Genomic DNA, 12,981 nt, shown 5'->3' with positions numbered 1-12,981 from the left:
TTCTAGCCTCCAAAAAAATTACAGACATAAACATTGTTGAAAAAGATTAGAGAATCCTTTCCTGGCTGTGTTCTTTCCAGTTTCAGAGATAAACTGTTCCAAGCAGGTGGATTATTGATCTTCTCAACTCGGAGAGAGAAGCACACTGGTTAAAAGAGGTTTACCGGTAGGGGGCCAAAAACAATCCAGAACACCCAGTATGAGAATTTCACTTGATGTTTGACAAATGAGGTGACTGGCATTGTGAGACAACAAGTTGTATAAAGGATTATTTTTTTTATTTTTTTTACCTCCCGAAATGTAGCTATTTGTGTTCCACAGAATAATAAAGGGTTGGTTATTACATCTTTGGAAAGACATGAAGATGAGTGACTGATGACAACTATTTCCGTGTGATCTGTTCCTTTAAACCAAGTCTACAACAAACTAATATTATAAAACAGAAAAAATAGGTAACACTTTATTTTGATAGTACACTTTAGACAGTTTACAAACTATAAGTAACTTTGCAACTACATGTCAACTAACTCTCATTAGAATATTAGTCGACTGTTGGTAGACTGTAAGGTTAGGGTTCGGGTTTGTAGAATAAGTGGACATGTTGCAAATTTACTTAAAGTCAGTTGAATGTCTGTTGAGTAGCAGCAAAATAAAGAGTTAGCAGATATTAAGCAGATAGTCTACTAATACTCTAATGAGGGTTAGTTGACATGTAGTTTAAAAGTTACTCATAGTTAGAATGTCTAAAGTGGACCATCAAAATAAAGTGTTACCAAAAAGATCCTATATTGTGCATATTGATATATATTCCTACTACTACTACTACTACCACTACTAATACTACTACTACTAATACTACTACTATACATATTACAATATAGGCTTATTGGAGTGCCTCTACCTACATTTTTGCAAAACTCAAAACAATTTAGCTATACATACAATTTAATGTTTCCAGCAGAAATTAACACTAGGAAGTAAAACACCAACAACTGTTATTCCTTTTCAACACAATTACAGGGGCAGATTGTCGACGAATCAAGACTTTTTCTGCACGTTTCCTTGAACTCAAAACACTTTTACTTTAAAACACTAATGTATTTTGATGTTTGCAACACATTATCATCTCCATTTTGTATGGCTTTTCTGGTGTAGTGAATGTACCATTTGCGATGCAGAGCGCACGGATAAAAGTCCTTTGAAACATGTCACGAACTCACGATAAAAGAGCTCAAAGACTTGTAGAAGCAAGCTATGGCATGGTTGCTTCTGCAATGTGTTTTTGTCTCATGCTTGCTTTTGTTAACACTATCGGGTATGTTTAGGGTTTAGTGTAGGTGTGTTATTTTCAAACACGAATGAGTATTAGCCTTTTAGCGCCACTCACCGGTCATTTCATTTCTGAACTCCCACAATACGAACAACAACTAATGTAATAAAACGTTGCCAGATTTTCTATCAAACTGAACGTAGCTAAAATATTTTTTTCCTGTGAGCCTGTGTTGAAATATTAGTATTTGTTCCATGCTATTCACATATGTTGAAGATTTTATTATTTAGGAAATAAGTAATTCAGCTATATATTTGTACACCATTATTTCCCTGTGTGTGTCTTTGGTTTGACTTTTGGGGGGCTTACAGAATGCTGATGCAGCAGATGATTCTATTTAAGTTTGTCACATGGTGCAAGACCCTATCTATAGGATGTATGACCATTTTTGGAGGCACTGTATGCATATATGTGAAAAGCTAACCGATGTTCGCGAGTCATCTCCTGCAGGGAGTCATCTCCTGCAGGAGGTTGCTCGGCTTTGTTTGTGAATAAAGTCTAACATTTCTGGCATCAAAGATCTCTGAGAAGTGATTTCATAAAAAGATTGAAACCACAACAAATGGCACCCCAGATGGGACTTGTTAGGAGCTGAAGGAACCACAAAAGGCATCGCTGGTGACCGGCACAGACAACAGTGGCCACTGTACTTTGAGGTGAGCATTTTTGCTTTTGTGTAAAGTATGTGTTGGTCACCAGCAGCTGCCCGGAAGTGGTAAGAAAAGCTTCTTCAAATTTAAAAGAACCAAAACAAAATTGAAAAAGGGGTCTTTGATTCCAGAAATGATTGCATGCAGTTTGATTACTAATAAGAAGGCCTTGTAGATATCAAGTAGTTTATAATAGCGCGGGGGAGCTCCCAGTAGTGTTTACCAGTGCTTATATGATCCTGTGTGGATTTTATGAACACTGGTGTTGCTGATTTGGCGCTAAGGTTTTGTTGTACGAATATGCAAGAATCTGTGTTTTGCTTTATTAAGTGGGCCTCGATGGATAATAAGCAAGAGCATGCATACAGAGGATTTGTATTTACTGATAAGGATATCAGTTGATTTATCTGTGTTTTTGCGTTTCAAGAGGGCCTCGATGGATGATTACGCAAAAAGCATGCACACAGGGTGTTTTTCTTGTAAGTGGGCATTGAATGATACAAGAATAGCATATATGACAACCGTACTGATAAGGATATCAGTTATTATTGATTTGTGTTTTACTTGTAAGTGGGCCTTGAAGGATACAAGTAAATAGCATGTGCACAGATGAAGTTTTAGTATAGTTAAAGAGGTATTGTTTTTTCACTGTGTTGAGGAAGTGAATCAGTGAATCTTAGAGGTATTGTTTTTTGCTGTGTTGAGGAGGTGAAACAGTGAATATTTAATGTAGTGTTTTGAGAAAAAAAAAAAAATTGAGAAGTAGCGAATAATTCAGATCTGACAGGGAATATAGTACAGAATAGGGTGTGTGTGCCTGTGGGATCCTGTGTCTTGCTTGACTGTGCCTGTGGGTAAAAATAGTGACCCCCCTGACCCTGGTCACTTGAAAAGGGACAAAGAATGTGTGAATGAGATTTAGAGACATGAAATAAATGTTGTGTATTAACAAAAGTAAAGGAAGACAATTGTTTCAAGATATTAACTTTGCAGATTATTGCAGTGTGAAATAAGATTAAAAAAAAAAAAGAAAGATATATATTTAATCAATAAATGTAGCCGAAAAATAATATATATATATATTAATAGATCAATATAAATAAGATTGCACGTGCTTAATATATTATATGATATATCTGAAGACGTCTAAAATTTGTATCTCATTATCCCTGAAGACAGAGTGGAAAAAATTATTCCATTGCAGATAATTAAATTTGTGTTAAGAAAAAATAAGTTGTGCAGTGTGCTGAAGGTGAGCAAGATTGGGTGACTAAGTTTCAACAATCATAAACATTTTACAGGAATCTTAGGATTGTAGTAAATATTGTTGATTCAATAATTAAAAAGAAAAGATAAGAGGAATTCCTTGATGTTGGTTGAGAAAAATGTTATTCACCATGCTAGATTATTTGAACACAGCATGCAAAAATAGAATAAAGATTAAAGCTGATTTTATGATAGGGAAAAGTTAATTATACTTAGATTATCAAAGTTAGATTATTGCTGATATTGAAAACCAGAAATAGCTTGCTTTTTCCTGCAATGAAGAACTTGCTTTACTAAAAATAGAATGGAAGAACTGCTGTTGTCAACCAGTGAGATTTTTATATAGAATAACTAGTAAAAAGGATGGTTAAAAAGTGAAATTTAGATAAAGAGCTGACAGCTCAGGCACAATTGGGCCTAGTATTTTTAAAAGTTAAATTTGATTCATGCAGATCTCTGAGTGTTCAAATTTCAGATGGCTTCACTGACAGTTTCAATGAAAGCAACAAGAGGCCAAAGGTCAAAGACACGACTGCAGAAAGAAGAAGACAGAAGTGGGTGAGGGGCTTTCAGCTCCCCTCCTGAAATTGACTTTCTGGAAAGCTCAGCAAGGAGAAAGACTGATTTAATACTGGAAAAGGTGAAACGTTCACTTGAGACTTTTCCTAAGGAAAAAGAGAAAATCCTGAGATGCAAAACTCAGGCAGGATCAACTTCATTGCAGAAACAGCAGAGCCTAACAGGCCTTTGAGTGACAGCATCGGCTGACAACACATGCAGAGCGACAGCCAAGAAGCTTCAACGGACTGATGATCTAAAAACAGAAGAACGGGGCACCACAGGTGTGGCCTCCTCAATGATCACCAGAGACTGCTTCAAAGTTGGTTAATTATTATATTAACTTTATTCATTTTGATTATTCACTGGTCTAAGAGCAATTCTTTATATTCTCTGCTAAACTAACCCTCTCTGCTTTTTCAGTAAGGTACAAGTCCAGCCCTATAAGAAAAAGAAAATATGTTGACAGACAGAAGTGGGTGCTCAAACTCACCAAATAATTAGAACGGAGGCTGGATTTGGTATAGTGAGGGCTATTAAATTAAACAACTATAGGGCTAAAAGCATGATAGAAATATTCTCTGGCAAAGAAAAAGAAAGACAAAATGTCAAAGCATGATTATTATTGTAAAAGCATGATTATTATTGATTATTATTGTTGACAAAGCAATGATACTGGTCACTCCATCTTGTTTTGGTAAATTCTAGAGATAGATTGGAGGGAAAAGTTTCTCCAAAAGTCCAAAATTATGAAATCACAAACGTCAAAAATGGGATAATGAGTTGGAAATGTTACTGGCCAAGAATCCAAGATTATGCAGAGATCTCCAATTTCTTCTTAAAAGCAGCTCATGAGCAAAGATAAAAAAATATGAAAGAAAAATTAGACCAACTAGGCCTATTATTCTAAAATATAGAGGATATTAGAGTTTATAAAAAGAAAAAAGGTTTTGTACAACCGGTGTTAAATGGAAACCTTATGATCATGGAAACTTCTCAATAGTGATTGGACATAGTTGTGTTGACCTGATCAGACCTTGTGGAATTCCACAGCTAAAATTAAAAGTTCTGCATTTAGAGCAGAACCTGCTTTAGCAGCCACTGGAGTGTGTGTTGGCCAATGCGTGTGACTGAGTATGAATGGAGTGAGAGATTGAGTTTGAAGAGACACTGAGGCAAATCAATTATTTTGCCAATACAGCTGTATTGAAAATTGAATATGTGGGCCCACAGGGCAAACTCTGCCCAATAAAATAATGACCATGGATGAATTTGGTTAAATGTCCTGGTTGAAACTGTAGTGGCAATAGAAAAAATTGGGAAAAAACAGTGCCACATTTTGCGCAGCGTATAACACATCTTACTTTCCTTTCAGAATATCATGATGGAGCATAACACATCTGACTTTCTTTTCAGCACATCATGATGGAGCTGATTATTTGTCAAAAGTATGAAATAATGTCTTGTAACTTTTTTCTTATAGCAAAGTGGGTTGAGTGTTGTCCAAGATGAATAGTGTGCTGATAGTGGGACTCAAAACCATGAGATAACTGAGTTGAGTTGACTAATTGTAAAAAGTACAGTTGAAATTGAATGTGAGAAAAATGTAAAGAGGGTGCAAATATGAAGATAAAAAGCCAAATTTATAAAATAAAAAGGGAATATATGGGTTCAAGCCCTGCTGCTAATGAAAGGAAACCACTCAGCCCACATGACCATTCTACAGGTAACACCGAGGAGGACAATGGGTCAGATGAGCAGATGATTTAATATATGTTGTTGTCACTAACATAAATAATTAAGATTTCATTCACAGATGATAGTAGCTCACTTCCAGGAAGGTTTCTGGGATGGTTCTAAAAAAGAACCAGTGACTGTGCATTGTAATCTCAGAAGAGGCTCAAAAGAGGCTTGTGCATTGATCAGCAAAGTCCATGTCTCAACTTAAAATACACCAACAAGCCTCAACCCCCTCCACAACAGAAAGTGAGGGATCAATGATCTTCCCTTGCAAATGAGAGGAAACAACCCATTACAACAACTCACAAAGATCAACATGAATGGAAAAAGGAGACAAACTTGACCAAATTCACAGGAATGAAAAGTTGCAGAAAGTGGGAAATTCACAAGGAGTTGTGCAAAGAAGAGAATCAGAGTGAAAGAGATGAGTACAAGTTCAGACAATACTCAACATCAACCAAACTTTTCTAAAAATGTAATGTTAAAGCCCTTGAATATTTAGTAGCAACTTAATAATAACCCCACCAGAAAAGAAAAAAAAATGATTGAAGAGAGAAAATGTATGGTATGATGATAAAATGAATGTTAACGACTAATTCAAGAAATTTACATAGAATAATGGGAAGTAAGACAATTCATAAAAGAAAAAAGAAAAAGAACTAAAAGACATTTTAAAAAGATCCAAAAGGGTACTCAGATGCAACTTGTCAATACAGGGGTATACCTAATTAGTTTAAGGCTACAGTTGAAATTAAAAACAAGTATTAAGACTGGCTATTAACAAATATTCGATTTTAATTTTAAATCATAAGATTATGTTATGATTCAATATGCTATTGACTAAATAAAATATTAAGTAGTGCTAATAGGACGACAAACTCAAGTTAATTGGAAGTTATTTGAATTCAATAACAAGCAGGCACTTAAGAACAATCTATGGTACCAGAGGAGGGTCAAAAAGATAATTGACATTCACATGAAGAACAGATTGTTACACCAACATCACTTTTGAATATTCTCAATCCAGATGCGCAATGGTTTTGACCAGTGCGCAAGGGGGGAATAAGGAGAGATTAAGAATAAGGAGAGATTAAGAATAAGGAAAAGTAAAAGGAAGTTTAAAGGAAAAAATGAAAATTAAATGGCAAATCTGTCAAATTTGTGCCAAAAAAAACAAAGTTAAGAAAGGAACAGCGACACAAATAGGCGAGAAAGGACTATTAAAACGCTTGATAATGGATTATGTGGACATGATATAGACGGGTAAAGGCAATGTTATTAGCAGAGGAAGGGCAGATGTAGAAATGAGATTTCTAACAGAGAAGTATTCCTTAGATTTGAAATGCTATCAGAAATAAATTCAGATAATGGGTTAGCAAGTTATTCCAAGAATATTGAAGATTAAAATGAATTGTATACGAACACTTAAATTGCACACAAGGAAGTTTTAATAATAATTAAGTTATAATGCTTTATGTTTTAAATGGTTGATATAAAAATTATGGATTAAATTTACAGAAAAAAAGAAATGTAGGCTTACATATAATCAATATGTAGGTAGTGAAAAAGTTATTTTCTAGAGTTATTTGTTCTAATTGTCTAATGAGTTTATTGAATGACTTTTATGAGGTAAATGTAACATTGCTCTAAAGCTTTCTTAGTTTGAGTGATTACATGTGACATAATTAGTTTATTCATGATAGTTTATTTAGAAATTAGTAGAAAGGAAGAAAAGGTATTCAGTTAAGAACCGCTTGAACTGAAGAGCTCCAATGAGGAGCTATAACGCAAGATTAAAAATGTCTAAATGGTATTTATTGTTACATTTTGGTAATAAAACTGAATTTAAATATGAAACTTTATAACGAAGCACAAAGCGATTTAAAGGATAAAAGGTGCACTACAATGTTCTGTTCGTTCATCAACTAAAAATGATTGACTAAAAGATTGATTCTTCGAATTTAATAATTGATATTCCTTCATAAAAAGAAGCAATTGAAAATGAGAAAAATAGGTATTTAACCCAGCCCTATTTTAAATCAAAATTCATATGGATCACGGAAAAATAAAAACGCAGAATGAATAAATTATTTATTATAAATCAGCAGAGATTTACTGTAAAGCTTTGTCTGCATTAGGAGGAAAACAATTACATGAGAAAAGTAGAAGGACTTATGTTTGAAGATCAGTGTTGCACGTTAACCAAATAATACTGCGCAGGGAGGAACATTTAGCGAATACAGGATTAAAAAAAAAAAAAAAGTTTAAGAGCAAAAAGTTAAGAAAAACTTGATTTGAAGTTTAAACATGGTTTGCTAAAATAGGAATGTTTTCTGAAGTTGCAATATTGAAAGGTGGTTATTATTCTGTTGTGTACTTCCCATAGTAAGATCACTAGTTGTCAAAATCACTGTTAGACAAATGGAAATGCTGAAATATTAAGATAATGAAAATTAATTTTAAAGGGCAACCAATATTATTAAGATTGGGCTTATAAACCAAATTTAAATGTACAAGCATTGGACAATGACTCAAGTGAGGAAGGAGAAGATGATTGACGAGCCAGACCCTGGGTGTATGTGCTAGCCTAACCTCTCCCCGAAGGGTGACCCTCTACGATGCGTAAAGTGTCTGGGTCGAAGAGGATATCTACACCGCAAGAATACTTTTAAATGTATAAGGGATTTTTATGTTTGACATACTCTACTGTGACAATAACAGGCAATGCTGAACCAACTTTATCCACACACTTATAACAATGTTTTTTGTTTTATTAGGGAGAATTCGAAGTCTTTTACTCTCTCCATTGAAAGAAAGAAAATACAACTGAAAGAAAAGAAAATATGTGGAGAGAGATGTTTGGCTCGAATGCTCCTCCCGAGTGTGGTGCGCATAATCTAGTCATTGGAAAAGAGACTGGGTGACTTGATTTAGTCACTAGGTAGCATAACTGAGAGGGCTGGATTTTGAAACTACACTCTGGAAAAGGATACTAAAAGTGGGGCTTAGATAAGCCCCAGAGGAGGGAATGTTGAAGATTTTATTATTTAGGAAATAAGTAATTCAGCTATATATTTGTACACCATTATTTCCCTGTGTGTGTCTTTGGTTTGACTTTTGGGGGGCTTACAGAATGCTGATGCAGCAGATGATTCTATTTAAGTTTGTCACATGGTGCAAGACCCTATCTATAGGATGTATGACCATTTTTGGAGGCACTGTATGCATATATGTGAAAAGCTAACCGATGTTCGCGAGTCATCTCCTGCAGGGAGTCATCTCCTGCAGGAGGTTGCTCGGCTTTGTTTGTGAATAAAGTCTAACATTTCTGGCATCAAAGATCTCTGAGAAGTGATTTCATAAAAAGATTGAAACCACAACACATACCACAGAAAGCAATGAGGACAAATGAAGAACATGGAATAGTGTGCTTCTGAAGAGGAAATTTTGATTGCAACGAAGAATGCTGAGAGCAGCAGAGGACAGACAATGTCACAAAGCACCGGGCCTGAGGAGAGAGAGAAATCTTAATGACTTTTCTGACCCTCAGATGAGAAAGTCCCTGGGAGTCTTGAAGGATTAGACCTGACCGCTCCGCGAAAGACAACAAGCCTTTGATACTTCTATTACAGATTATGTGATGTCCGTGGATCATGCTTCATCTGCTCAACACTTTACAGTGAAAGATTCAAATGTTGTGTATGTTTGGAAAGACATTGAAATGCAATCTATGTTTTGACCTAATCTGAAAAGTAAAGCCTTTAATGTATGCATAACTTTAGAGTAGATGTCGGAGCTGAAATTGCTGGAATTTCTGAGAGGGCATCGCCACAGGTGACCGAGTTCAATACTCAGACTCTCATTTACAAGTAAATGACCTTTTTAATGGCAAATTTATTTATAAATGGAATCTAGATGGAACTAATGAATGTCATTTGCGCTCTTTGAATTGATGAATTGAGTTATCTTTAAAGCTCAACAAGTATGAAACCGAACTGAAACACTTCCGAAACAGTGTTTGAAAATCACACAGAATAAAATAGAGTGAGGTCACTGTGTCAAATAAATGATAAATAAATTGATTTCATAATTACTTCGATAAAAACGACCTATGAATTCCATGTACATCTGTAAAGTTTTAGTGTTTATCTAAACAAAAACAAACAAAAAAAGAGTATAGAACCAGACTTCATGTACAAACACATATGATTTACGAGTAACTACTCGTACTAGTACGAGTAATATGGCATGATGTGGTTTTAAATTCATTTGGGCATTACATCTCTTTATGATGGTTCATTCAATATTTAAACCTAAAAAATATCACAGAAAAAGCAAGTTTATGTGATTTTGGCATGATTATAGTTCTTGTAATTTCATAAATAACTCAAGAGGCACTCAAGTCTCTGCGGCTACAGTATCTTCGCTGTAATCAAAGTATGATTGGTATAAAAGATTCCAGACTGACTATAATAATTATTTATCCACGCACCACTTTAAATGCACTGTGATTATGCGGAAAATAGCAGAGCATGTAGGGGGGAAAAATGCCACCGTGGTTTCATCGAACTGCTTCTTAAAAAGGACATCTTTGACAGAGATGGTTATTGATGGATGCCGTGGAATATTTAGTACGGTTTTGAGTGAGCAAAGAATGAATCAGCCTTGAATAGCATCATTCACTGATGAAGGGTTTCAGAGACCTTTCAAATCACAATATGTGGGCTGCACCAGAAACTTGAATCCTGCGCAGAAGCAGCTACAGAAAAATCACCCAAAAATGAGGAAGCTTTCAAGGGAGATGAATGAGAAATGTGAAAAGAAACGAATGTGTCAGAATCAAAGACTGTGTGAACAGAGTGTGACATGGGCAATATTAGGTAACTATGCTATCCTAACCTTACCAGAAGTGCTATTTACAGATAAAGCAACTATTATCAAAGCTGTGGGAGTCACACACACAAAAAACATCATAAAGTAACACAACCACAACGAAAACTGAGGGTCAGCAGCTGTTGGACTTCTAATGAAATAACCCAGAATTTGGTACTAAAGCCTGTACTTTAGAACATGCAGTATATACTACAAAAAGCCTAAAGTGCTTATTCAGGGGTCATAAAACCTTTACCTGTCTCTTGAGGTCTATGCACTTCATAGTGTCTCTGAGAACATCCTCACGGATTATTTGGGGGAAAGGGCACCATTAACTGATTTACCAATAATAATACTATCAAACATCATTGCAAATGTTTAAACAGAAAAACGTTGCTGATGTCAGATAATGAATGAAAGCCTGCTGTGGAAAGCCTGGTGTCTCCAGTGGTCACTCTACTTAGGTCAACACTGAGATTCTCAACACTAAATTACAATGAGGAAACAGATCAACAGTTTTGGACTTTACAGGAGGGATGGGGCAAGCCATTAAATGGGTTTTGCATCTGTCAGCTTATGCGATTGTGCCCCTTGTTGTGCGTGCAGTGATGCTGTGTAGTCTTTAATGGTGTTGCAGTGCCACCCTTGTGAACAGCCAATGAATTACCAAGACTGATAACATTGCAAAAGGGGGAGGTGACAAATCTCAGCATAAGCAAATCACAATGAAAACTTTTTTTTTTTTTTTGCTGTACACAAACTTTTCTCACTATTGTATTGTATTCAGAGGATAATGTAGCCGGTCATTATCACAAAAATAAACCCCAACATGGATGTGAAATGTTGAATTGAGCTGAAGTTACATAGCATTGCATGGGCAATGGTCATTATAAAGACCTATCTGACTGCAGATTAACCAAGAACTGTGTAGACAATGAATATAATTGCTCACTATTACAAGAACTGAGCACAAGTAAGAAATTAATTGTGTTGGGTTTTTTTTTAAATAATATTTATAAATTGTTGAGGGGCCTCCTTGAACTGTGGGCCCCAAAACAGTTCCACCTTAACCTTAGCGACTGCTCTGCATGTAATTACACTGCAAATTAAACTCGGTAACACTTTATTTTAAAGTGTACACAGGCTAACTATAAATTATATATAATTGCATGCAACTATAACTCTAAATCAATCCCCAATCTTAATCCTAACCTATAAGTAGCATAGTTAATTACTCAGTAAAATTAATTACAATGAAACATGGACACCTTAACATAAAAGTATAACCTTAAACTCTATAAACACTGCAATCATCGCAAAGTTGAATTCTTACCACTTGAAGCGATGTGAATGAAGAGGCGGGCGTCCGAAGCTCTGATGGCAGCGGAGTACTTGTCCTCTTTCCCCGGGACCTGCACTTTCCGCTCGGGCATGAGTCGGACCCTGAGCCGGCCTCCCTCCGCCCCCAGCCACCACTCCAAAATCCGCGTTAGGTCCATTTCCAGGAACACAACCGGCGCGTCCTCGTACACATGCAGTCCTCCACATCCCGTTTTAACCATCTCTTCTCCCACCTCCACCACAACTTGATTGGACTTTCGACTGGCGCTGGTCAAACCTAAATTCAAAACTTTCGGCACGGGACGCTTCTGTCGATACGGGAGCTGTCCAGTGCTGGATCTGTTGAGGTTCATGCCGGCCAACTTTACATCAACCAAACTGGCGATGGTTTTTTGCAACGGAACGCAGCGCATGAGCAAGTTCGCGCGCACCGTGTAACATCCATTAAACGACAGACAGTCCCCGTTAAGCGGGCGCTTTATAAACAGAGCCAAGTAGTAACGTAACAGCGACGGGACGGCGAAATCCACCGAGAGCGTCTTCCTCTTGATCCGAGAGGTGGAGGTCTGGTTGGAGTCCTTTCTGTCGGTGGCGTTGATGAACGCGGACGTGGGAAAAGTAGTAAGTGCGTCCGCGGTTCTCTGAGAAGCGCACTGCAGCTCGGGAAGAAATGCCGCAGACCAAAGAAAAAAGTAGAGTATCCGTGCGATCATGATTTTAAGCTAAAAAGATCCAGTTTTCTTTTAGGTTCTGCTTCACTCCGGCACCCGCACGCTCTCCAAATGGGGTGCTGAAACGGACAACGAATGGAGAGCTATTCGAGTCTACATTTCTTCTCCTTGTGCATCAAGATGTGCTTGCTTTTATCAAAGCTCTTGAGGTTGCTCTTTAATTCCCGCATATTAAAGAAGAATAATCCACAAAATAATTCCTTGGTAGGGTCATTAAATCGCACCAAAAAAAAAAAAAGATTCGCCTCTTGTGGAGCTTCTTGGTATGCCTAACAAGTTCTCCAGGGCTGCTCAAAGGCTCCTTGTATCTGCATGCAATTCCTCAGAGTCGTTCTGTCAGCAATCCTTTTTTTTTTAAATCTTCAGCAGTCGTATAATAACAGATCCTTACACATTTAACATGTCCACTTTTCGATAAACCAACATATTTACACGACAAACTGCGCGTTGAAATCAAACACAATCCATGGAATATCTGCCGATCATAAACATA

General features: G+C 36.5%; 1 protein-coding gene across 1 annotated transcript in view; it reads right to left on the bottom strand.

Moving 5' to 3' along the window:
* The window catches only part of LOC307008895 (ALK tyrosine kinase receptor-like), a gene marked incomplete at its 3' end in the record, with an annotated part of 44,118 nt that extends 31,515 nt beyond the window's left edge, over positions 1 to 12,603 (bottom strand). Inside the window, exon 1 of the mRNA XM_079632170.1 lies at positions 11,750 to 12,603. Coding sequence (XP_079488296.1) covers positions 11,750 to 12,470 — 721 coding nt within the window. The 5' untranslated portion in view covers positions 12,471 to 12,603. The remainder of the gene's footprint in view (positions 1 to 11,749) is intronic.
* Positions 12,604 to 12,981: the final 378 nt, after the last annotated feature.

Source organism: Phoxinus phoxinus (genome assembly GCF_949152265.1).
Source record: "Phoxinus phoxinus genome assembly, chromosome: 13".
NCBI classification, from domain to species: Eukaryota; Metazoa; Chordata; class Actinopteri; order Cypriniformes; family Leuciscidae; genus Phoxinus; species Phoxinus phoxinus.
The sequence above is the reverse complement of the archived record's forward strand: the minus strand, read 5'-3'. Positions and strand labels throughout refer to the sequence as shown.